This window comes from Simochromis diagramma, unplaced genomic scaffold (assembly GCF_900408965.1).
Source record: "Simochromis diagramma unplaced genomic scaffold, fSimDia1.1 OVJJ01000321.1, whole genome shotgun sequence".
NCBI lineage: Eukaryota > Metazoa > Chordata > Actinopteri > Cichliformes > Cichlidae > Simochromis > Simochromis diagramma.
Window position 1 is genome coordinate 16,009,653 of NW_024386772.1, and position 25,144 is coordinate 16,034,796.

At 41.7% G+C, this 25,144-nt stretch overlaps 3 protein-coding genes across 5 annotated transcripts; all 3 read left to right on the plus strand.

The window, feature by feature from the left end:
* The first annotated feature begins 1,219 nt into the window (after window positions 1-1,219).
* LOC120746783 (GTPase IMAP family member 8-like) lies at window positions 1,220-6,390 on the plus strand. 2 transcript variants are annotated; one of them, XR_005698935.1, is made up of 7 exons: window positions 1,220-1,574; window positions 2,024-2,746; window positions 3,201-3,914; window positions 3,989-4,110; window positions 4,198-4,882; window positions 4,974-5,715; window positions 5,756-6,390. XR_005698935.1 is itself a non-coding variant. In XM_040052278.1 (6 exons), the coding sequence occupies exons 1-6, from the start codon at window positions 1,544-1,546 to the stop codon at window positions 5,156-5,158; spliced, it is 2,460 nt and encodes an 819-aa protein (XP_039908212.1). In that variant the 5' UTR covers window positions 1,220-1,543; the 3' UTR covers window positions 5,159-6,390. The 2 variants fall into 2 exon arrangements, 1 of the variants encoding a protein (XP_039908212.1); XM_040052278.1 differs by having other exon boundaries at window positions 4,974-6,390.
* Window positions 6,391-9,027: 2,637 nt separating this feature from the next.
* LOC120747003 (GTPase IMAP family member 8-like) lies at window positions 9,028-12,500 on the plus strand. Its single transcript, XM_040052579.1, has 5 exons — window positions 9,028-9,776; window positions 10,231-10,944; window positions 11,020-11,141; window positions 11,229-11,913; window positions 12,005-12,500. Exons 1-5 carry the CDS (start codon window positions 9,521-9,523, stop codon window positions 12,187-12,189), a joined length of 1,962 nt encoding a protein of 653 aa, XP_039908513.1. The 5' UTR covers window positions 9,028-9,520; the 3' UTR covers window positions 12,190-12,500.
* Window positions 12,501-12,724: 224 nt separating this feature from the next.
* LOC120746988 (far upstream element-binding protein 2-like) lies at window positions 12,725-22,079 on the plus strand. 2 transcript variants are annotated; one of them, XM_040052563.1, is made up of 18 exons: window positions 12,725-13,737; window positions 14,330-14,438; window positions 14,529-14,588; window positions 14,714-14,750; window positions 14,862-14,914; window positions 14,992-15,063; window positions 16,708-16,765; window positions 16,900-17,074; window positions 17,565-17,663; window positions 17,744-17,842; window positions 17,967-18,069; window positions 18,805-18,926; window positions 19,147-19,440; window positions 19,540-19,655; window positions 19,765-19,853; window positions 20,139-20,345; window positions 20,432-20,646; window positions 20,740-22,079. In XM_040052563.1, exons 1-18 carry the CDS (start codon window positions 13,609-13,611, stop codon window positions 20,746-20,748), a joined length of 2,046 nt encoding a protein of 681 aa, XP_039908497.1. In that variant the 5' UTR covers window positions 12,725-13,608; the 3' UTR covers window positions 20,749-22,079. The 2 variants fall into 2 exon arrangements, with proteins under 2 accessions (XP_039908497.1, XP_039908505.1); XM_040052571.1 differs by lacking the exons at window positions 20,432-20,646; window positions 20,740-22,079 and having other exon boundaries at window positions 20,052-20,255.
* The last annotated feature ends 3,065 nt before the right edge of the window (window positions 22,080-25,144 follow it).

The window sequence follows — 25,144 nt, forward strand, 5'->3', positions numbered from 1 at the left end:
AAATGACCTGTGTTACTCTCCGTCCCTCTGTTCCTCCCTCTCCAGGACGTCCACATCCTTCACATTAAAGAAATGGCAACTGGCCTGTTAGTGTACATAGACTGGGGAAGTATAAATATATATCTGGATCTCTTCTACAGCATGTTTTTTGTCCTGTCTTCCTTCTCTCACCCCAACCGGTCGCAGCAGACAGACGCCCCTCCCTGAGCCTGGATCTGACGGAGGTTTCTTCCTGTTAAAAGGGGAGGGGTTTTTTTCCACCACTGTCGCCAGTTCTTGCCAATAGGGGTCATATGATTTTTGGGGTTTCTCTGTATGTATTATTGTAAGGTCTGCCTTAAAATAAAAAGCGCTTTGAGGCGACTGCTCTTGTGATTTGGTGCTGTATAAATACAATTTTTTAAAAAAAAGGATTTTTGAAGGGCCTATATATGAAATAAAGATATGTTTATGATTCTGCATATTATATTATATTATATTATATTATATTATATTATATTATATTATATTATATTATATTCAATCTTTTCCTTCTTAGTCACTTAAAGTATGTTTATAAAACTGTTTATTGTTATTTATTTATTTTTACAATTTCTGCTTCCCTCCTGGCCAGATCTTTCTTTAAAAAAAGACATTTTTTATGTCAATGACACTTTTTACCCGGATAAATAAAGGATATGTAAAAGTCTCTGCTAAAAACTGCAAGCAGACCTTGTGCAGCAAAGAAGCGCCAGACCATTGCACTACCACCACCACGTTTGACTTCCAAAAAATGAACCTTTTTTCCTCATCAGTTCATAGACTATTAGTTTATATATAATATATATAATTTCAATTTAATGTTATTTTATTTAATATATTTCTTGGGGAATGATACGAACCTTTGTGTTCGTTTTGCTCTCCCATGGACGCCATTTTTCAGTCTTTTTCTTATTGTTGAATCATGAACTTTGACATTGACTGAGGTGAGTGAGGCCTGCAGTTCTTTAAATGTTGTTCTGGTTCTCTTATGACATCTTTTATGCTCCAAATCTTCTCCATTTGTCTTTCCAGACTGAGAGATGTCAATGGCTTTATTTCTCAGCTGTTTCCTTAGACTGTGTTATTATATGTGGTGCTGTTTCAGAGCTTTTAGCCTACTTCACTTTATCAGACAGTTTCTCTTCCTTTTGGTGATTTCATGATTCAGCAAGTCTGGCAGTAATCAGGCCTGGGTGTGTTTAGTGAAACTGAACTAAGCTCTCACTTTGTCGCACAGGACCAGATAGGATTGGACAACTTTCTTACCTTAATAAATTAAATAATCACTGTTGTGTTTAATCAGGTTACTTTAGCCTAATATCAACATTTATTTTACCATCTGAAACATTTAACAAAACTGAAAAGAAAAGAAAAACCAAGAAATGAGGAAGAGGCAAATACTTCTTCGCAGCACTGTTTGCCTGAACTCTTTTAAAAAGACTTAAGAAAACAGCTTGTAGATTATCAAAACTGGTTCTTTGAGTTCTGCCTTTCCTGTTCTTTGTTTCACTTTAGTTAAACAATGGCTGATGAGCGTGCTGTTCCCAGCTCTGGTAAATATTATTCTGTTCATTAAACCTGTATATAGAATTGGAATATAAGACTGTTTTGATTTATTTGTTAACATAACAAGGAAGCACATTTTTAATCAGACTCAGTTGTTACTGGCCGTGTCTTTGCATACAGGGAAGTGACTCTCAGTGTCGCATGTCTGATTGTGCTTAGATTCCACAGTGTTCAGTAGAGTACTCAGTGCTTAACAGAGATATCATTTACAGATTATTCTGTATGTATAAAACATCCTTTTATTTCACACCTCTGTCATCTTGGCTTTTAAACTGATGGACAACAAGCTAAGCAAACATACCACTGCTATCTACTCACATTGTTTTCACAGTTTTATTTACTAGTACTTGCAGTTACACAAACGTGTCCATAAATTCTGTATGAAGACACTTTTCTAGTTTTACAGTTTGTAAACAGTGCTGCATCTGTGTTGCAGGGCACAGTCACGACTCTCCAGAGTTGAGGATCGTGCTGATCGGTGGCAGAGAATTAACAGGAGAGCCCAGTAATAAGAGTCTGAGCGGTAACATCATACTGGGTCAAAATGTTTTTGACACCAGCAGAAGAACTGCCCAGAGTGTGGCGGGGCAGCAGGAGGTGCATGGCAGACGGGTCACTGTGGTGGATACTCCAGGCTGGTGGTGGCACTATCCACTAGAAAACACCCCAAAGCTGGATCAGATAGAAATCCAGAACAGCGTCCATCTGTGTCCCCCAGGACCTCACGCCTTTCTTCTGGTCTTTCATCATAGTATATATTTGCCTCAGATCTTCATATCATCTTTAAACGAGCACCTGAAACTTTTCCACAGGGATGTGCTGAATCACACCATCGTACTGTTCACTGCTGAAGATCCATGGGATGAAAAAAATGTAGAAACTACAATCAGTGAGTGGTCAGAAATGCAATGGATTCTTGAGCAATGTGGAAACAGAAAACATGTCCTCTGTGTGAGTAACAGGGAGGACAGCAGTCAAGTCGAAAAGCTTTTTGAGAAAATCGAGGCAATGGTCGCTACGAATGGAGGCCGTCACTATCCCATTGATCGTGCTCATGGAAACGCTCTGAGGGAGGAAATAAAAGCAATAAGTGACAGAGCATCAAAGAGGTTTGGTGAGGTGCAGACTCACAGAAGGAAACTCAGAGCACTAATTGAAGGTATGGCCTCACATTTTACAAAATACGGTACCCACCATGATAGAAAGAAGAGGATAAATTTGAAATAAATGGGTGAATCCAGATGTTTGTGATCAAACACAGAATCACAGAGTTTTTTAAAACAATTTCTTAAACATAAATAATGCTAATAAAGCTCCAAAGTAAAATGTCAAAGAAAATATTTGTACTTATACTAAGTCAAGATCTTACAAAGATATTTTAATGTGCTAAACGCAGTGATCACATGACGAATATAAAATTGTGCTGTAACTATAAACTGTAGATGAACTACAACCATTTGCCTTGTAGATGTCATGTCTCACAGCCAAATATGGCTTTCGCAGTAAGAGGAGCTCTCTTGATAAACTATGTGACACACATCATTATCTAACCATCAAATGTAATTTGATGCATGAAACTACATTCCTGATTAGTTTACCTTCCAATTCTGCAGGTGGTAAAACCCCACCAGCACATTTAAGACTAGTGATGGTTGGTGCTCAGTGGTCAGCGAAGAGCTCAGCTGGAAACACCATTCTGAGGAAAAAGGCTTTTGCTGTTCATCACAGAAGAACAACGATGTCCTGTGAAATTAATCACGGCATTCTGGGAGAAAGGACACTCGCAGTGGTGGATTCTCCGGGCTGGTTCTATAACCACACCCTTCAGGACACCTCTGAGACAGATAAACATGAAATAGAGAACAGTGTGTACATGTGCACTCCAGGACCCCACGCAGTGCTCCTCGTGGTCGGCCTGGCAGCTGCATTTAATACATCCTACCACAGAGCAGTCCAGGAGCACATGAGTCTGTTTAGGGATGATGTCTGGAAGCACACCATTGTTCTGTTCACTAGAGGTGATTGGCTGGGAGTGAAGACTGTGGAAGAACATATAGAGAGTGAGGAAGGTCTGCAGTGGCTGATGAAGCAGTGTGGGAACAGGTACCACGTCCTGGACAACATGAAGGATAATGATGAGATTCAGGTACAAGATCTCCTGGAGAAGATTGAAGAGATGTGGGCAGGAAATGAAAACTCACATTATAAAGTTGACCCGGATCGTGAGGCACAGCTGGAGGCCAGAAAAGAGGCTGAAGGAAAATTAGCTAGAAGGATCAGAAAGACCACTGAAAGACAATCAAGAATACTGGGAAAGTTATTTGAAGGTAATCAAGAAATCATCAAATAATTATGGCATTATTTTAGTCACTCTTTCAGTTTAAACTTTACTTTTTTACAGGAGAGAGGCTGACAATCACTGACCTGAGGATTGTACTGCTTGGCAGAGAGGAATCTGGGAAGAGTATGGCAGGAAACAACATCCTTTTTGAAGAGATATTTGAGAGAGTTTGGGTGAAGAAGGTAACCAAATATAATGCCCGAGGTTCACGTGTAATTTATCAGGTGTCATGATCATTAAATAATGTTCGGATCTTTGTTTCTATGCAGGAATTCGAGGACCGGAGAAGAACAGAAAAGTGTGTAAAGCATGAAGGAAATTTAGGTGGAATAAATGTTGCAGTCGTTGAGACTCCAGGCTGGCCTGCAGACACGACGGCTCCTGTCTGGCTAAAAGAAGAAGTTCTCCGCAGCGTCTCCATGTGCGCTCCAGGCCCTCATGTTTTTCTCTTGGTTGTTCCCATTTCCAAAGCATTCACAGAGGAAGACCACAAAGCACTGGTTGAGCTTTTGATGCCCTTTGGAGAGAGAGTGTGGAGACATTGCATGGTGTTGTTCACCTGGGGAGACTGGCTGAATGACAGACTCATTGAGGAGCACATTGCAGGAGAGGGAAAAAGCCTCCAGTGGCTGGTGGAAAAGTGTGGGTACAGATACCATGTCCTCAACTGCCATGGTTTGGGTTATCATTTTCCTGTCAAACTGCTCTTCCAAAAAATAATTGATTTGATCACACGGAACAAGGAACAATGCTTCACTGCTGAAAGCAAACAAGGGAAAAAACACAAACTGCCCTGGCGATCAAGACAGCCTGTGCTGACAGAAGAAGAGTGGAACAGGAGGGAGCAAGAGCTGATAGACCGAATGTTGACAGCTGTTGCAAATGAACCAGAAGAACCAAAACAACCATTTGTGAAGCGAGGAGCCAGCTTGGACGGAGTTTTCATTCCAAGCAGTGAGTTGATATTAATTAGAGAAAACTCTGAATTTGTTTTATATTTTTACTTGTGGGTATGATATCAAATAGCATTCAATTTCTGTTTCAGTGAGCGGAGACGCTCCCTCCGAGTTTGGGAAACTGTCAGATCTTTGGAATCAAAGAGCACGTGCCAAAGTGTCTGAATGGCTGAAGACCAGAGCTGGAAACTCTGATGTCACCTCAGGGATTGGCAGCATGAGCGCCTCAGCCAGTCATGTGGATGAAAGTCCTCTGCCTGATGAAAACGATTAACCAGCAAGTTCTGTGAAACATTAAATAATTTGAAAATAATAATAATAATAATTTGAATTCACACATTCTTGTTAAAAACAGAAACACATGATAATCTGATCTTTTTTCCAATATCAGAATCAGAGAGACTTTATTTATCCTGAAGGGGCAATTAAGATAAATATTAAATATTGTTTTTTGGATTTAATAGTGCATGCCCAGCCACTTGGGTTGGCACACTGTATTTTTATGAAAAAAATAAAGTCCTGCTAACTTAATATTTACATTTTTGTTCTCTTACTCTTATCATTTTTCACAATAAAATGGGGAATTGACCCATTTAAAAACAATGTTAATGTTTGTAAATAAAGAAATATTACATTTATTAATCATGTAAATTCCCTGCACCTGTCACAGACATGAAGGTCAAGTGTTGAACGTCATGTTGACGTCCAGGTTGGGTCATGGTTGGATGTTCAAATTGTGGACCAAGTTTGGACGTGTATCGATGCCCAGAATTGGTCATGGACCGATGGACCTAATACAGACATGCTCTGCCCATGTATCTGACGTCCAATGTTTTGTGGGTACAGGTTACGAAATTTTCTCAAAGTAAAGCAAGTCAAAATAATCGTTGTAGTGGGAAAAGAATCACAGCTCACGAACATTTCTGTCACTTCAATGTTCTGTTGTTGCTCTGAGGTTTACTGCTTTTTGTGGATTTAAATTAATTAAATTAAAATAATCTCTGCTACATTTTATATAACCTAACTGTGACATGAACACCAAAGCAACTGTGCACCAACACAGTGCATTATTGTAGATTCATCACAGTGACAATCTAACATGTTTATCCTGCACTAAACTGTTGAGTATTGTCATGGAACATCTGAATAACAAAAACTAAGTACACACTTTGTTTTGTTTTGCTGGGTATATCACAATATATAAAAAGCTGAACTTCACATCATACACAACCAATATCTTATTTAAAAAATAAACACATTACATGTAAGCTTCAAATTTCCTTTTTATCAAATGTCCCCGAGTAGTCGTTACCTTTAACAATAACCTCTCTTCTTCTTCTGTTCTGCCTTTCTCATGTTTCCCCATCTCTGAGTGAACAGCTCTCATTTCTTTCTTCCCTGTGAAATAAAACACTTGTACCTGTACCTGTGTGACACAGAAACAATTTGTGTGTTTGCTGATATTTGTTGAGCTTACATAAACACTGCATTTGAAATTATCTGCCATTAAAAAAAGAACAAACAAAAAACTTTCTTACTCCCTTTATACTCGCTCCTCTTCTGTAGGGCTAGCTTAATGCTGAAGTACTGCAAACACACTGCATAAACTACCTTTTTGCCTCCTTCATTCCTTTGTATGCAATAAGCACTGGTGATGGATACACCAGTAGAATGGTCTTTATATATCTTTGTTCCATTTTGTTAGTCCCATATTTATTGGTTTAAAGGCCCACAGTGGTTTGAAATAATACTTTCCCCAAATGTGTTAAGTAACAAGCCTGTTTTGAAAGTGTAAAGAGTAGAAAGGTCAGATATTTTTGTAAAAATTGAGTAAAAGTAAAAGGTTTCAGAAAAATAAGTACTACAGATACCAGAATATTGTATTTAATTACAGTAATGATATTTTTGTCTGTGAAGGTTCTCAGTCATCCAGGTCATCGTAGTCAAAGGAGCTTGCAAAGAAAAGCGTCTGGACTTCTTTAAGTTGCTTGAAGATGTTTCAAGCAACTTAAAGAAGTAATGATGTATTTGTTCTTCATTACTTGTCACCTCTGCTGACAGGTAAATACTCACTTTCCAAAACTTTTTAGAAACCAAAGATGTTTTCTTCGTTGAGTGGTACAATGTCTTTGTATAAAACCACAGGGGGTTTAACATATACTGTTTAGGAATTGCAAACATTATTAAAGATAGTCTGGTGTTCAGAGGCTCAAAGTATTTGGACAAGCTAACATAATTTAAATAGAGGGTTTTTGAAAAAAAAACTATTTGAATTAAAATCCTTTGCATTCAGTGACATCACTAAATGCAGTTTTTCCTCCCTTGAGGTGCTCTGCCAGACTTTTCCTGCAGCCACCCTAACCGCTTGTTTGTGGGTCTCTCTCTGTTTTCAGTTTTGTTTTCAGCAACTGAAAAATGTGCCCTGTTGCGTTGAGATCAGGTGACTGACTTGACCAATTAGGAATGTTCAGTTTCTCAGAAAAACTCTTGGATTTGTTTTGCAGTAGGCGTTGGATCGTTATCCAATCAGTATTGAAGTGTCCTCATTCTAGTACAAATTCATCTTGGTTTAATCTGTTCAAATAATTTTTCCAGAACTGTGCATCTCTTTTAGATGTTTTCCTGTGAAGTCTAATCTGCCCTCCCTGTTCTTAAATATACCCAGCTTTGTAAACCTGTAATTTCATGAATGCATCCCTTGATTGTAAACCTTGAGACCCTTGTGATTGCACTTTAAGTCATCGTCTGTCATCTTTCGGGCCTTTTGGCATCAGTGAGCTGGGCAGTGCATTCCCAGGCCAGTGCAGCCTCAGCTGCCTCTCTGATATTTTTATTTCTATTTTTCAGCCTAATGATAGCTTTCTTGACCTGCATGAACATTGTGACGAGCATGCTTCATGGCGCAGCCACAGGGGAGGTTGACACACCGGAGCTCCATCAGCTCATCATGCCTCCCCTGTATTAAACGTGCCGGGACCTGAGGTTGGGGTTGTTGTGGTGTGTAGGATGCAGCTGAAAAGCTGCGGCTGTGAGCTTTGGACACGACAACCGAAATAAAGAAAAGTGTAAAACGTACAAGCTATGTGGTCGGGTCTGTCATTTATGTCACAGGAATCATCTTCAGATTGTTCATCTGCTTAATTTGAATTTGCAATGGTAAATGGCCTGTATTTGCATAGCGCTTTACAATACATTCAGTCATCCACTCAGTCACACACTGGTGATGGCAAGCTACATTGTAGCCACAGCTGCCCTGGGGCGCACTGACAGAGGTGAGGCTGCCGGACACTGGCGCCACCGGGCCCTCTGACCACCACCAGTAGGCAACAGGTGAAGTGTCTTGCCCAAGGACACAACGACAGAGACTGTCAAAGCCGGGGCTCAAACCGGCAACCTTCCGATTACAAGATGAACTGCCATCTCTTGAGCCACGATCGCCCTATTTTTGTCATGAAATAACAAGGGAATGAGCGTTACCCAGCAATGAAACTACTTATCAGTCAGTGTCTGCAATCCCTAAACAGTTAAATAAATGATGCACCTAACTGCAGCCAGGGAGTAAAAAAAGAGACAACAGTTCAAAGTACATGCCACACCTTATTTTGTGAAGAGTTCCTACTTGTATAGTTGTCACTTTAGTCATCATTTGAATCAGAAATAGCTTTGTTTAAAACAATGGCTGATAAACATGCTGTTTCTAGCCTCGGTGAGTCATCTTATGTCATTGTAACAGAATATAGGTTTGATTTTTGCTACTTGTTGATTATTTGTTGATAAAGTACGACTGTTTAGAGTGTGATCACACTCGTCTCTCAGTGTGATCACACACAACAAATCTATGTCAGCAAAGCTGCATAGAGAGATGTAGCTGTAGTACTTGTGCCTAAACCTGTTATTATAGTTTGGCTTTGAATTTAAGGGCAAATTCAAATAGACAGGATGAAATGTTGTACCGATCCATATCACACTGAGCTGTCTGATGGAAACATGATCTGATGACTGTTTATGTGACACTTCCTGTTTGTGTTTAAGGGCACGTCCATGTCTTGACAAAATACATGCAGAATATAATGATCTTTCTTTTTCTAACTAACGAATAATTTCGTGATTGCTAACAATAATTAAAGTTTTAAAGTTATATACCACTCAGTGCTGCATCTGTGTTGCAGGGCACAGTCACGACTCTCCAGAGTTGAGGATCGTGCTGATCGGTGGCAGAGAATTAACAGGAGAGCCCAGTAATAAGAGTCTGAGCGGTAACATCATACTGGGTCAAAATGTTTTTGACACCAGCAGAAGAACTGCCCAGAGTGTGGCGGGGCAGCAGGAGGTGCATGGCAGACGGGTCACTGTGGTGGATACTCCAGGCTGGTGGTGGCACTATCCACTAGAAAACACCCCAAAGCTGGATCAGATAGAAATCCAGAACAGCGTCCATCTGTGTCCCCCAGGACCTCACGCCTTTCTTCTGGTCTTTCATCATAGTATATATTTGCCTCAGATCTTCATATCATCTTTAAACGAGCACCTGAAACTTTTCCACAGGGATGTGCTGAATCACACCATCGTACTGTTCACTGCTGAAGATCCATGGGATGAAAAAAATGTAGAAACTACAATCAGTGAGTGGCCAGAAATGCAATGGATTCTTGAGCAATGTGGAAACAGAAAACATGTCCTCTGTGTGAGTAACAGGGAGGACAGCAGTCAAGTCGAAAAGCTTTTTGAGAAAATCGAGGCAATGGTCGCTACGAATGGAGGCCGTCACTATCCCATTGATCGTGCTCATGGAAACGCTCTGAGGGAGGAAATGAAAGCAATAAGTGACAGAGCATCAAAGAGGTTTGGTGAGGTGCAGACACACAGAAGGAAACTCAGAGCACTAATTGAAGGTAGGGCCTCACATTTTACAAAATACGGTACCCACCATGATAGAAAGAAGAGGATAAATTTGAAATAAATGGGTGAATCCAGATGTTTGTGATCAAACACAGAATCACAGAGTTTTTTAAAACAATTTCTTAAACATAAATAATGCTAATAAAGCTCCAAAGTAAAATGTCAAAGAAAATATTTGTACTTATACTAAGTCAAGATCTTACAAAGATATTTTAATGTGCTAAACACAGTGATCATATGACAAATATAAAATTGTGCTGTAACTATAAACTGTAGATGAACTACAACCATTTGCCTTGTAGATGTCATGTCTCACAGCCAAATATGGCTTTCGCAGTAAGAGGAGCTCTCTTGATAAACTATGTGACACACATCATTATCTAACCATCAAATGTAATTTGATGCATGAAACTACATTCCTGATTAGTTTACCTTCCGATTCTGCAGGTGGTAAAACCCCACCAGCACATTTAAGACTAGTGATGGTTGGTGCTCAGTGGTCAGCTAAGAGCTCGGCTGGAAACAGCATTCTGAAGAAAAAGGCTTTTGCTGTTCATCACAGAAGAACAACGATGTCCTGTGAAATTAATCACGGCGTTCTGGGAGAAAGGACACTCGCAGTGGTGGATTCTCCTGGCTGGTTCTACAACCACACCCTTCAGGACACCTCTGAGACAGATAAACATGAAATAGAGAACAGTGTGTACATGTGCACTCCAGGACCCCACGCAGTGCTCCTCGTGGTCGGCCTGGCATCTGCATTTAATACATCCTATCATAGAGCAGTCCAGGAGCACATGAGTCTGTTTAGGGATGATGTCTGGAAGCACACCATTGTTCTGTTCACTAGAGGTGATTGGCTGGGAGTGAAGACTGTGGAAGAACGTATAGAGAGTGAGGAAGGTCTGCAGTGGCTGATGAAGCAGTGTGGGAACAGGTACCACGTCCTGGACAACATGAAGGATAATGATGAGATGCAGGTACAAGATCTCCTGGAGAAGATTGAAGAGATGTGGGCAGGAAATGAAGACTCACATTATAAAGTTGACCCGGATCGTGAGGCACAGCTGGAGGCCAGAAAAGAGGCTGAAGGAAAATTAGCTAGAAGGATCAGAAAGACCACTGAAAGACAATCAAGAATACTGGGAAAGTTATTTGAAGGTAATCAAGAAATCATCAAATAATTATGGCATTATTTTTAGTCACTCTTTCAGTTTAAACTTTACTTTTTTACAGGAGAGAGGCTGACAATCACTGACCTGAGGATTGTACTGCTTGGCAGAGAGGAATCTGGGAAGAGTATGGCAGGAAACAACATCCTTTTTGAAGAGATATTTGAGAGAGTTTGGGTGAAGAAGGTAACCAAATATAATGCCCGAGGTTCACGTGTAATTTATCAGGTGTCATGATCATTAAATAATGTTCGGATCTTTGTTTCTATGCAGGAATTCGAGGACCAGAGAAGAACAGAAAAGTGTGTAAAGCATGAAGGAAATTTAGGTGGAATAAATGTTGCAGTCGTTGAGACTCCAGGCTGGCCTGCAGACACGACGGTTCCTGACTGGCTAAAAGAAGAAGTTCTCCGCAGCATCTCCATGTGCGCTCCAGGCCCTCATGTTTTTCTCTTGGTTGTTCCCATTTCCAAAGCATTCACAGAGGAAGACCACAAAGCACTGGTTGAGCTTTTGATGCCCTTTGGAGAGAGAGTGTGGAGACATTGCATGGTGTTGTTCACCTGGGGAGACTGGCTGAATGACAGACTCATTGAGGAGCACATTGCAGGAGAGGGGAAAAGCCTCCAGTGGCTGGTGGAAAAGTGTGGGTCCAGATACCATGTCCTCAACTGCCATGGTTTGGGTTATCATTTTCCTGTCAAACGGCTCTTCCAAAAAATCACTGACATGATCACACGGAACAAGGAACAATGCTTCACTGCTGAAAGCAAACAAGGGAAAAAACACAAACTGCCCTGGCGATCAAGACAGTCTGTGCTGACAGAAGAAGAGTGGAACAGGAGGGAGCAAGAGCTGATAGATCGAATGTTGACAGCTGTTGTAAATGAACCAGAAGAGCCAACACAACCATTTGTGAAGCGAGGAGCCAGCTTGGATGGAGTTTTCATTCCAAGCAGTGAGTTGATATTAATTAGAGAAAACTCTGAATTTGTTTTGTATTTTTACTTGTGGGTATGATATCAAATAGCATTCAATTTCTGTTTCAGTGAGCGGAGATGCTCCCTCCGAGTTTGGGAAACTGTCAGATCTTTGGAGACAGGCATCACGTGCCAAAGTGTCTGAATGGCTGAAGACCAGAGCTGGAAACTCTGATGTCACCTCGGGGATTGGCAGCATGAGCGCCTCAGCCAGTCATGTGGATGAAAGTCCTCTGCCTGATGAAAACGATTAACCAGCAATTCCCACAACGGACAAGATAGTTATTCATTAGAAGAAAAACTCTATAAAACCTCAAATGCAGGAACTTGCTAAGCAAACTAAAAAAACTGGATTGAAACAGAGGTACTAAGATCCTGATTTTTTAAAAATAGGTTATTTTTTATGTAATAAGCTATGCAACCTTCAGTTGGTTTTAATATAGTTAGCAGATTCTCGTTGTCAAAACGGCTGATGCCACCCTAGCCCAAACCTTATATTTGCCCCTGGTTCTACATTAAATGGTTCAGCGTTAAGAATTCAATAAAGATTTTATGTTTGACTGTTTTCTGTATTTTGCTTGTGATAAAAAACAACAACTTTGAAATGTAGACTGTAATAATTTTGCAACCCAGTACTTTCACTCTAAGAAAAGAAATTACAGCAAAATGCTGCAGTGTAAAAAACTTACTTCCATCTGTTAATGCCCTAATTTAATTTCCATATATTTTACTGCATAGAATTATGTTTAAATAATCATTAGAATTACACATTTTGATAAACATATTTTAAAGATGCAACTAATACAATGCATTTTTTTTAAAAAAAAAAAACTACAAATTTACGGTGTCATTGATATGTTAGAAATCGACAAGCCATCAAAGAAATCTTGCGTGTTCCACAGCTCCACTCACAGTTACTTGAATACATGACAAAACATTTGTCCCAGTGTTGATTCAAAGTCCATAAGACACATATAGCCCAAGTCTCTCCGATACTAGAAACTTGGAGTACAAGCGCAGCTGATATTAGATCGCATTTCATAGAAGTGCACCATAAGAATCACAGCTGATTTAAAAAAATCTGAAATGGTTGCTGAGTTTATTACGATAATTGCATTTCAAGTGTTTCATGATTTGGCTCAAACTTTACTCAGAAAACAGACTTGAAAGGTCGACTGTAGTTTTATATTTTTAAGCAAGAGTCATCTTACTGGGAAGATGTAACTTGGGACGGAGGTGGAAAATACCTAAACCATGTTTACTGTAGTGCTGGACCAAAGTAGTTCATTTCTGCTATATTGCACCTGTATCCCACCACAATTAAAGTTCGGTTACTTTTCCTTTTTATATTTTTTGTTCATAATACAAAATCTATTTAAAAAACATAAGTTATTGGGCTTTGGATAGGCTGTTAAATCGCTCAAGCACAACTATTTTTTTAAAATAAAAAGTCTCTTTTACATCCTGCATATGAGCTTTGATCATGTTTTCTATGATAATAAATCAGCTACCACCAAAACAACAATAAAATTGCGAATGATCCTCGCCGGCCTCCGTCGTGTCTCCAACCGGCGCTATCCTTCCCGTCACTTTCTTGACTTCCCATCCCACTCCTGCGTAGCTCTGATCCCGGCTTTCTGCTTCTCTCTCCTCTTCGGTCTTTTCTGGATACCATGTCGGAGTACAACGCGGTACCTCCGCCCGTCCCCGGGGCTCCTCTGCCCGGACAGGCGGCTGTGGGGAACGGAGCGGGGGGCGCCAAGAAGGATGCGTTTGCGGACGCGGTGCAGCGGGCCCGGCAGGTGAGGCAGGGATGAGACAGACAGCTAAGAAGCTAGCATGTATGAAGGCGGACACACCTGAGACCAGGTTAAATTTTACATTCAAACGCTTCATGGTGAATGTGTCTACAGTCAGGCACACCTCTGCCGCTTCATCCATCACATGTCAGCGTTAGCTTTAACTGAGGCCGGACAGTTTCAGCGTCCCACCAAATATCCAGTGTGACAACACTGAAAACCTTCAGGGAACATTATTATCTTCACTTCACTACCAGCTTCTTCCTCTGCGCTGAGCTACATTATGAATGTTAGTAGTTGATATAAAGGTGTTTCAGGATAATTCAGGTGTGTGCTGCAGCCTCAAGGCCAAAGAACAGAAAACACATCAGTATCCATCACATAGCTCATTAAAAAATGGTGGATCTGATCCATAAAATAAACTACAGTCTTGCCAGAGGCATTCCCAGGATTTCCGTGGGTGGGGTGGGTTAACCCCAAGGAGGGAGCTTGGGGGGAAATCAGAAAAATGTGTAAAAATCATTAAAAAGCAGTAATACTGTAGATCTGCTGTACTACAGTGAACTATCTGGCAAATCTTCTGCTTGTGTTTCAGATCGCAGCTAAGATCGGGGGCGACGCTGGTCCTCCTGTGAACAACAGCACTGCTCCAGATAGTTTTCCCTTCACTGCGCAGAAACGACAGCTAGAGGACACAAATACTGGTGACTGCACCTTTATTTCGCTTTGTGATTATTTTAGTTCCAGGGAGTCTCTTATTCATTTCTTATTCATTTCATTTCCTCCTCTGACAGATGAGCCAGAGACCAAGAAGCTGGCTGCTCAGAGTGACTTGGAGTCAGCCAAAGCGCTGTGTGAGTTCATCTTACTGTTGCATGCATTGTTATTTGTGACCTACAGTCAACAGTGGGTGTCTGCGTCCTCCACATTAGTCCGTTGGTAATCCTAAACCTCTCCCCTGCCTTGTTTTCTCACTCAGCTATTGGTGCACAGCTAGCTGCTCTTGCACAGCAAAGGTGAGATCTCGTACCTCTCAGGTGACTGTGTATTAATCTGACTTTGCTATTGTCTGATTTATTGCTTTTTTTCCCCCCACCTTTGTATCCCTCCTGTAATCATGGCATCAGACCCACCTCCACCACAGAGGAGTACAGTGTTCCAGACAGTATGGTGGGACTCAGTGAGTGTAGCTCAGCTTTATTTTAACACGTACTGTATACCACACTTTTTTTTTTAAACCCCACCTTCTCTCTTCAGTTATTGGCCGTGGAGGTGAACAGATCAATAAGATACAGCAAGAGTCGGGTTGCAAGGTTCAGATAGCTCCAGGTACTGGTTGCACTCGTCGTCTACAGATCCTCATCCTTGGCGTGAATGTCAGTGTAATTTGGGGTTTTCTTTTTTCAGGGTGAAATGATTATACAGCATGCATCTTTAATTACTTTATAAAACAAGGATTTAGTGTACAAGTTTGGGTTTATTTTGGATTTTCTCTAATCCACATAGGGTCAAACCTTTACATACGCTCACTTAATGCTGTTCTTCACTGAAAGGCATTTAGTGAAGATCTAAGATGGAGAATTGTAGATTTACACAAGGTGGGTGAGTCTCTTGGAGCCATTTCTAAACAACTGCAGATATCACAATCATGGATTCAAACAAAAAATATCTGAAGTAAAGTTTTTCAGATATGTCACCACTTTGCCAAGATCTGAAGAAGACCCCAGCGGTCACCCTCAGTTTAAAAGCAACTGGTTAAGATGTTTAGGAATAACCCAGGAACCACCAAGACTCAAGCCTGCCATAAAAGACTGCTGGAACACCAGTGTCACTGCCACAGTGAAACAAGCTTTACATCATCATGAACTGAGGCTACGTCCACACTAATGCGTTTTCATTTGAAAATGCATCGTTTTCTCTCCGTTTTGGCCTCCCGTCAACACTGAGATGGCGTTTTGAAAACGCATACATTTGAAAACGGAGCTGTCCCATCGCAGTGTGGACACTCAAAAACGCAGACTTTCTAAAACGACGTTTTCAAATCTATCCGGGCTAGTGTGGACGTAGTCTGAGAGGGTGCCGACCGAGAAAGAAGTCCCTGCTCCAAAGTGGACACCTTCAGGCTTTACTCAAATTTCCACACATGGACAAGCTGAATGCCTTCTGGAGAAAAGCTTTATGGTCACGCTTCCCACAAGAGGCCTCTCCTTTACTACTTTGGAGGAGTAAAGGCACCTAAGAACACTGTATCTAACGCTGTAATGTCAAGCATGGTGGTGGTAGTATCATGCTCTGAGACTGTTTAGCTGCCAGTGGTACTGGTACATTGCACAAAGAAGTTGGAATGATGAGGAAGGAGGACTATCTCCAAATTCTTCAACTTCACCTCAAATCAACAGCTAGATAAGTGAAACTCCAACACAGTTGGGTGTCCCACCAGGGCCATGATCCTAAACACAAATCAAAACTGCATTTGGAATAGATAAAAGCAGGCTGACACTTTTGGAATGGTCTTCCCAAAGCCCTGATCTCAACCCTATTGTATGCTTAATGCTTTAAGATTAAAATCTGAGTCTGTGCTAGAAAACCAACAAGTTTAAATGAACTCTTATAAATTCTGTCAGGAAGCGTGGTCAGATATCCAGCTGTAATTTTGCCAGAAGTTTTTTGATGACTACCAAAAGCATCCGGTTAAGGTACAACTCACTAACAGACATTTAACTTTATCTATACTTTTGAGACTGTGTGGATTGTAGAAAATCGAAAAAATATTGAAACTATATTTTTTTAAGTCATTAAAGGTGTATGCTGTACAGTCACTAACCACCCTGGATAAAGAACAGTTCAAAGAAATGATTAAAAGCCTGAAATTACCATGACATTCATGCCCAGGACGAGTGTGTGTAAAGTTCTTCTGATTATTATTATTTTTATGCTCAGTTTGTTAAATATGTACATTTTCTGTTTGTGCAGACAGTGGAGGTCTTCCAGAGAGAAACGTCTCCCTCACAGGGACACAAGACTCCATACAGTGAGTGACGTCATACAAATACACTCATTGCGGTTTTATGTGGAAGCGTTTTAACGGTCTGGTGCTTAATTCTAAAAACACTAGAGTAACGTGTTTCTTAAATGAAGTAACCAATCAGCTCCTCCCTTGGTTAGGAAAGCCAAGAGGCTGCTAAATGAGATAGTCTCCCGAGGAAGAGGTACTCCCCCTCTTTCTTCTTATCATGACTCCAGCAACGGGCAGAACGGCGCAGTTCATGAGATGATGATCCCAGCCGGCAAGGCCGGCCTAGTCATCGGCAAGGGAGGAGAGACCATCAAACAGCTACAGGTAAGTTTCATGTTTTTTGCTTCAGCATTTTTAGAAGTCAGCATGACCCAACCAGAGTTGATTAGGCCGAATCTGAACCTTTTTCTTAAAGTCAGTATTTTCACATTAAAATAGCAGCAAAGGTCTGAGTTAATTTAATCCTACAGGAATGTGAGGTTTTTAATTGGGTTTGTCTTACACTGGATCAGGGCAAGATCTTGAGCTTTCCTGCAGACTGAAAGCAGTCAGCCTGATGCTTTATAGCAGCAATCCATGCACCATGCAAGGGTGGGACTAAAGAGGAGCACAACATTCATTTTAAAGCCATTAATGTTTGTAATTTATAATAGATAGTATAATTCTTATAGATTAAGCTCACTGTATATAAAATAGCCAAATTAGGCTTTTACTGGCACACTAACAGGCTAAGTGGAGGCAACTCCAGTGTAGGTAAACACTTTCAAGTGCATATGGCTGATAATTATGTCTCATTATGTGTTATTGGATGCAGGAGCGTGCAGGGGTCAAGATGATCCTAATCCAGGATGCCTCTCAGGGACCCAACGTTGACAAGCCTCTGCGCATTATTGGAGACCCATACAAAGTCCAGGTATAACTTTAAAGTCCTGTTATTGTGTCTAAATAAATGTGGCATAGTGCCGAGCTTCCTGATCCTTAATGGTTTTTCAGCAAGCCCAGGAGATGGTGCAAGAGATTCTGAGGGACAGAGACCAAGGCGGCTACAGCGAAAGAAGCGATTTCAGCTCCCGAATGGGAGGCGGCATGGATGTAAGTTTGTGTGTCGGAGCAAGACTGGAAGTGACTGCAGAGGGTTTTTAAAAACATTTTTTTTTAACCAAATCACAAACAGAGGAAGCAATAGATGTGTTTTTTTTTTTTTTTGTCATATTAGATCCCAGTACCACGACACTCGGTGGGTGTGGTCATTGGACGCAATGGAGAGATGATCAAGAAAATTCAGAATGATGCCGGAGTCAGGATACAGTTCAAACAAGGTGGGACGCTCTGACGACGGCGTTGTGGCTTCATTTATACGTCTTTCGCATTTGCTGACGTTCTGCTTTCCTCTGTTTTGGTCTCATGTAGCTGCCACCACAGGTTTTAATTTAGTAAATTTAGTAAAATCAATATAAATGTTATTAGTACCAGAACAGATGCTGGCAGCTGGCACTGCCATCCATCAGAGAGTCTTTAGGTGGCACAAATCCCCTGGAAGTACAAGGCCTAAAACACATAATTACCAGGTTTCTCCATTGCAGTGATATTTTTTTGAGGGGGTAAAAGTTTGCCTACAAATGAAGCGTCACAAACTCGCTGTCTAGCCTGACAGCCTGTGCATTTGCTGTACTTTGCCCCTTTGTATCAGGTGAATCTTTTACTCAGGCAGTGATTGCCTTTTGCGTAAGCTGTTGTGTAGAGCTGGTAAAATTGGCTCCTTTTCTTCTTCTATTGATTTGACTTGTATGTTGAAAAGAAAATCAGATAAGGAAGGATCCCTGCATAGATCCAGTGTTACAAGAACAATGGTCACATCAGAACGTCACCTGGCATGACCCTTTAGCGTGTTTTCTTTTTTGTTTGTTTTTATTTTTTACCACTTTGCACTTTTTTTGAGATCCTAATTTACAGACAGCTGTTAATTCTCACTTTGACCGGTGCTGGAAGCTGACCTGATTGATTTCATTTAGTGTTAATCCCAAACGCTTAATGCACTTTTAAATCCCTTCCAGATGACGGGACCGGTCCAGATAAGATCGCACACATCAGCGGTCCGCCTGAACGCTGCGAGCACGCGGCTCAGATCATCAACGACCTGCTGCAGAGCATCCGGGTCAGAGAGGAGGGACAGGGGGTACGGATCAGCTGTCACCCTCTAAAACATCATAAATCAATAGATGAAGGCCTCACATCATAACGTCCATAAATATTTGGATAAATTAAGTGCTTAGCCTTGTTTTTTTGTTTCGTTTTTTTTTTTTTGTTGTGTTTTTAACATAGTCAGATGAGGCAAAATCACCAGAGGCTGTGACGTACTGGGCATATGTGAAGTAATGTGGTATAATTGTCCACAGGGTCCCCCAGGTCCTCCAGGAATGCCTTCAGGCAATAGGGGGCGAGGTGGGGGACAAGGCGGTTGGGGTCCCCCCGGAGGGGAAATGACCTTCTCTATTCCCGCCCAAAAGTGTGGGCTTGTGATTGGCAGAGGAGGAGAGAACGTCAAGTCCATCAACCAGCAGACGGGGGCATTCGTGGAAATCTCTCGACAGCCACCCCCCAACGGAGACCCCAACTTTAAGCTTTTTATCATTCGTGGGTCCCCGCAGCAGATCGACCACGCCAAGCAGCTCATTGAGGAGAAGATCGAGGTGCTTGTCATTCGAGATTATCATTATTCTTAATTATTATTTCTTAAGTTACCGATCAAGAAGAACACTCGGCATGTGGCATCATGTGATGTGTTTCAGGGTCCACTGTGTCCTGTGGGCCCGGGGACAGCTGGGCCAGGTCCTGCTGGGCCAATGGTTCCTTACAGCCCAAACCCCTACAACCCCGGACCGCCTGGGGCTCCTGGACCTCCACAGTGAGTGGCTGCAGCTTTAAAGCAGATTTCAGAGAACTGACGATGACCCTGAGATGTTTTTGTTTTTTTGTTTTTTTTTTAAATAAGAAAGCGCTTCTTCTTTCCTCAGTGGTGGTCCTCCAGGTCCTCCCCAGTACAGCTCGCAGGGCTGGAGCAACACCTACCAGCAGTGGCAGCCTCAACCACCACATGACCCCAGTGAGTCACTGCTGGCTTCACCACCTCTGCTGATTTTAAGTGTTTACTGCTCAGCCCTCGCACTTATTTCTCACTATACTTGTTTTTTTTTTAATCTGAGAAGGTCAACAGGAGTTCTGATGGAAATGTTGTGATGAGATGCGGTGTCTTTATCTGTAGCAGCTCTGGCTCTAACCCTGTCTCTGTTTCCTCCCCCTGGTCTCCAAGCCCGGTCTCCAGGCCAGTAGCAGGGGCTCACCCTCACCCTATGAGGACCTCACCCCCTCCACCCTGCGTCTTTTCTAGGCAAGGCAGCAGCCAATGACCCCAATGCAGCCTGGGCGGCCTACTACGCTCAGTACTACCAGCAGCCATCGGGGGCTGCGCCAGCCCCGTACCCCGCAAACCAGGCTGGAGGTGCCCAAGCTGCAGGTGACCAGACCCAGGCTGCACAGACACCGGGGGGCCAGCCGGACTACACCAAGGCCTGGGAGGAGTACTACAAGAAGATGGGTACGAGTATGTTGCATATGTTAGGTAGTAATTTATGTAATTTTGTTGTTGTTATTTAATTTTTCATGTCTGTTTCTGTTTCTCAGCCCAGGCAGGCGGCTCTATACCCGGTACAGCAGCTGCAGCTCCAGGAGCAGCAGCAGGAGGAGGAGGAGGAGGAGGAGGAGGTTCAGCATCCACAACAGGAGGCCAGCAGGACTACAGCGCAGCTTGGGCGGAGTACTACAGGCAGCAGGCTGCGTACTACGGACAAACAGGACAGCAGCCCTCCGGCCAGCCGGCCAATCCCCAGCAGGGACAGGTTGGTGCAGCGGCCTCGTCGAGGTCTTGTTTCTGTGTGTGTTAATCTACCTCCTCACGTCTCACATCTCACCTCCAAACGTCTGTATTTTAGATGCAGTGAGAGTTCGTGGCAGAAGACGGGATAAAGAAGAGGGCTCTGAAGCCTAAGGCCAGGATCGATCCCTTTATTCATATATATTGTATCCGTTGCAACTAGAAGTGAAACGCTTCCCCACATGTGAACATCATCTGGATCCTTTTTTTGATAATAATGTGAACTGAACCCGATGCTCCTGTGCTTCGCTGCTGACGGGAGGGAAAAGACTGATTAAATGCGATCATTTCTCAGAGCTGCCTGAGCGTAGATTTAAATACTCACGGGAGCCCCGGAGCGCTTATTTCATTAACAGAGTTTTCAGCACATCTCAGTCATCCCGTAGCCCCATTTTAAAGTACTCACCTTCATATCCCAGTGTTGTATTAACTGACTTGCACAGAGCTTTTAGGACTATAATCATGTTATGTGTTCGTGTGTGTGTGTGTGTGTGAGACACAGGAGGAGACATGCCTCATTTGATTTTCTCATATTGGTTTTTTCCTTCCTCTGCAGAGGCTTGCAGGGTGTTTCAACACGTGTATATCTGGGTGACTGTGCGCAGGTTAGATTTATGCAGTCAGATTGTGAAAAGAAGCCCCGAGCTGCAAGGTTCAGAAGCACGAATGTGAATAATGTATTAATTGCCTCTGTTCATTTTAAATCGCACCGCTCAACACCTTTTTGCCTCTTGAAACGTCCCATCTCGTGAACTGTTTGTTCCACCTGACCGCTTTAGTTTTGGGTTAGAAGAAAAGGCCGGCTTACTGTGGACTAAAGGCTAAACTGGAAAGATGGGGCTGGGTGGGGGATAGCTTTTCAGATTTGGCCAGCTTTCTGTGAGTAATCATCGTTATTTCTTATCATTTGGAAAGTTCAGAAGGGCTTTCAGCACACCTCAGAATGGCGGCATATGGAGACTTTAAAGTGTAGTTATATTCTTGTGTAGATTGTACTGCTGAGTTCTCCTACAGCAATTTATCCCTCAGTTCATTGCCGTTTGTGCAGACTCCAGGTTGCATGTTGTCTTCCTTTATTTTGTAAAGCTTTTTTACAAACGCTGCCTTTTTTGTTTCTTAATTGTCCTTCCACGGTCATTGTTTGTGTGCAAAAGTTTGAACTTTAGTCTTCCAAGTGTGTCCTGCTTTAACATATATTGTATATACACAAACTGTATATTCAGCAATATAAAGCTGCTGGTTTTCACTTCCAGAGACGTATCAGGTATGATTCTTGTATTCTGAATGGCAGCTGCGAGTCTTGCCTTTGGGTTGATATTGTGTTGAGATTGTTATAAACAGACGACCACCAGCAGCACTGATCTGAAATAAATATATCAGCTACTTTGAAATCTTGAATATCGTGTCTGTGTCGCTTTTGGACCAAATGCACTCATTAGTAGAGGTGGGAATCACCATACATCCCACGATACGATATTATTGCGATATTTTTTTTTATTTTTATTTTTATTTATTTTTTTTATATTTTGCAATATTCAGATTCTGTACATAAAGGTAAACTTTATCAATATTCATTTTATCTAATATCAAAGTCTCGCACTCGGTCTTTCTCTCATTTCAGTCAGTTTTATTGTTGACAAACTGAACGGTTTGTATTACAGTCTAGTCCAACTTACGTAACTGAATGCAACCATCTGGTACAATTATAGCTATTCTGAACTAAGCCATTTATGAAAACTATGCAGCCCATTCAGCAACTGAAGAATTTGAAAGTAAATTAAAAAAAAATAAATAAATTTACATTAAATAAAAAAGTTTTAAACTTAATTAAAATAAAACATGTCTTAAATTAAAATAAGTAAACTGTCATGTTTATTGCTGCCAAAAAAAAGTTAAACACATTTGGACAGTGAAGGAATGTCAGGATTCTTGCTCAGAAAAAGGATCAACATGCTCTGAGCACAAAAACCTTTTTAGTAACAAAATATCGATTTCTGCTGTCCCTGTATCGATACATTATTAGCAAACAAAATATCACGATACTACACAGTATCGATTTTTCCCCCACCCCTACTCATTAGGTACACCTGTTTAACTTCTTGTTAACACATATCTAATCAGCCAATCGCATGCCAGCAACCCAACATATTTAGGCATCTAGATGTGGCCAAAAATACCTGCTGAAGTGCAAAATGAGCATCAGAACAGAGAAGAAAGGTGATTCAAGTGACTATGAACTTTGGTTGAAAGTGCTGATCTGTTCAGCTTGTCCCCACACAGACATCTCTAGAGAATGAGAACATTTCTTGAGCATTACAATGAGTTCACTACAGAGAGTGCAGAATTATTAGGCAAATGAGTATTTTGTCCACTTCATCCTCTTCATGCATGTTGTCTTACTCCAAGCTGTATAGGCTCGAAAGCCTACTACCAATTAAGCATATTAGGTGATGTGCATCGCTGTAATGAGAAGGGGTGTGGTCTAATGACATCAACACCCTATATCAGGTGTGCATAATTATTAGGCAACTTCCTTTCCTTTGGCAAAATGGGTCAAAAGAAGGACTTGACAGGCTCAGAAAAGTCAAACATAGTGAGATATCTTGCAGAGGGATGCAGCAGTCTCAAAATTGCAAAGGTTCTGAAGCGTGATCATCGAACAATCAAGCGTTCCATTCAAAATAGTCAACAGGGTCGCAAGAAGCGTGTGGAAAAACCAAGGCGCAAAATAACTGCCCATGAACTGAGAAAAGTCAAGCGTGCAGCTGCCAAGATGCCACTTGCCACCAGTTTGGCCATATTTCAGAGCTGCAACATCACTGGAGTGCCCAAAAGCACAAGGTGTGCAATACTCAGAGACATGGCCAAGGTAAGAAAGGCTGAAAGACGACCACCACTGAACAAGACACACAAGCTGAAACGTCAAGACTGGGCCAAGAAATATCTCAAGACTGGTTTTTCTAAGGTTTTATGGACTGATGAAATGAGAGTGAGTCTTGATGGGCCAGATGGATGGGCCCGTGGCTGGATTGGTAAAGGGCAGAGAGCTCCAGTCCGACTCAGACGCCAGCAAGGTGGAGGTGGAGTACTGGTTTGGGCTGGTATCATCAAAGATGAGCTTGTGGGGCCTTTTCGGGTTGAGGATGGAGTCAAGCTCAACTCCCAGTCCTACTGCCAGTTTCTGGAAGACACCTTCAAGCAGTGGTACAGGAAGAAGTCTGCATCCTTCAAGAAAAACATGATTTTCATGCAGGACAATGCTCCATCACACGCGTCCAAGTACTCCACAGCGTGGCTGGCAAGAAAGGGTATAAAAGAAGAAAAACTAATGACATGGCCACCTTGTTCACCTGATCTGAACCCCATTGAGAACCTGTGGTCCATCATCAAATGTGAGATTTACAAGGAGGGAAAACAGTACACCTCTCTGAACAGTGTCTGGGAGGCTGTGGTTGCTGCTGCACGCAATGTTGATGGTGAACAGATCAAAACACTGACAGAATCCATGGATGGCAGGCTTTTGAGTGTCCTTGCAAAGAAAGGTGGCTATATTGGTCGCTGATTTGTTTTTGTTTTGTTTTTGAATGTCAGAAATGTATATTTGTGAATGTGGAGATGTTATATTGGTTTCACTGGTAAAAATAAATAATTGAAATGGGTATATATTTGTTTTTTGTTAAGTTGCCTAATAATTATGCACAGTAATAGTCACCTGCACACACAGATATCCCCCTAAAATAGCTAAAACTAAAGACAAACTAAAAACTACTTCCAAAAACATTCAGCTTTGATATTAATGAGTTTTTTGGGTTCATTGAGAACATGGTTGTTGTTCAATAATAAAATTATTCCTCAAAAATACAACTTGCCTAATAATTCTGCACTCCCTGTATACTTAAATCGCCTCCACAGTCACCAGATCTTAGTGCATTAGAACATCTTTGGGATGTGGTGAAACGGAAGATTTCATTCATGGATGTACAGCTGACAAATTTTCAGCAACTGTGTGATGCTATCATGTCAGTATGGACCAACATCTGCGAGGGATGTTTATAGCACCTTGTTGAATTAAGGCAGCTTAAAAAGCAATAGTGGCTCCAAACCAGTACTAGCAAGGTGTAACTAATGAAGTGGCTGCAGAGTATATAATACATGCCCTGCTGTTGCCAGCCATAAAAGAGCACTTGAGGGAAAACACCACTAGGGGTCACTGTTAGCTACCTGACGTGATACGTAAAGGAGGTTCTCTTGACATAAATTACATGTTTGTGTGTCTCTGAGCCTCATTAGGTGTGGCCACTCATGGTACTTTGACACTTTGCAGTCATTTACTTGCGCTTTTCTGCTTTTATCTGAATATTGCTCAGCTATTTATTGCAAAACTTTAAAATCCTGTGTGTACCATGGGACCTTGCACATGCAGAAACACTGCACCAATAACATCTTTCTCTGCTCTGTACCTC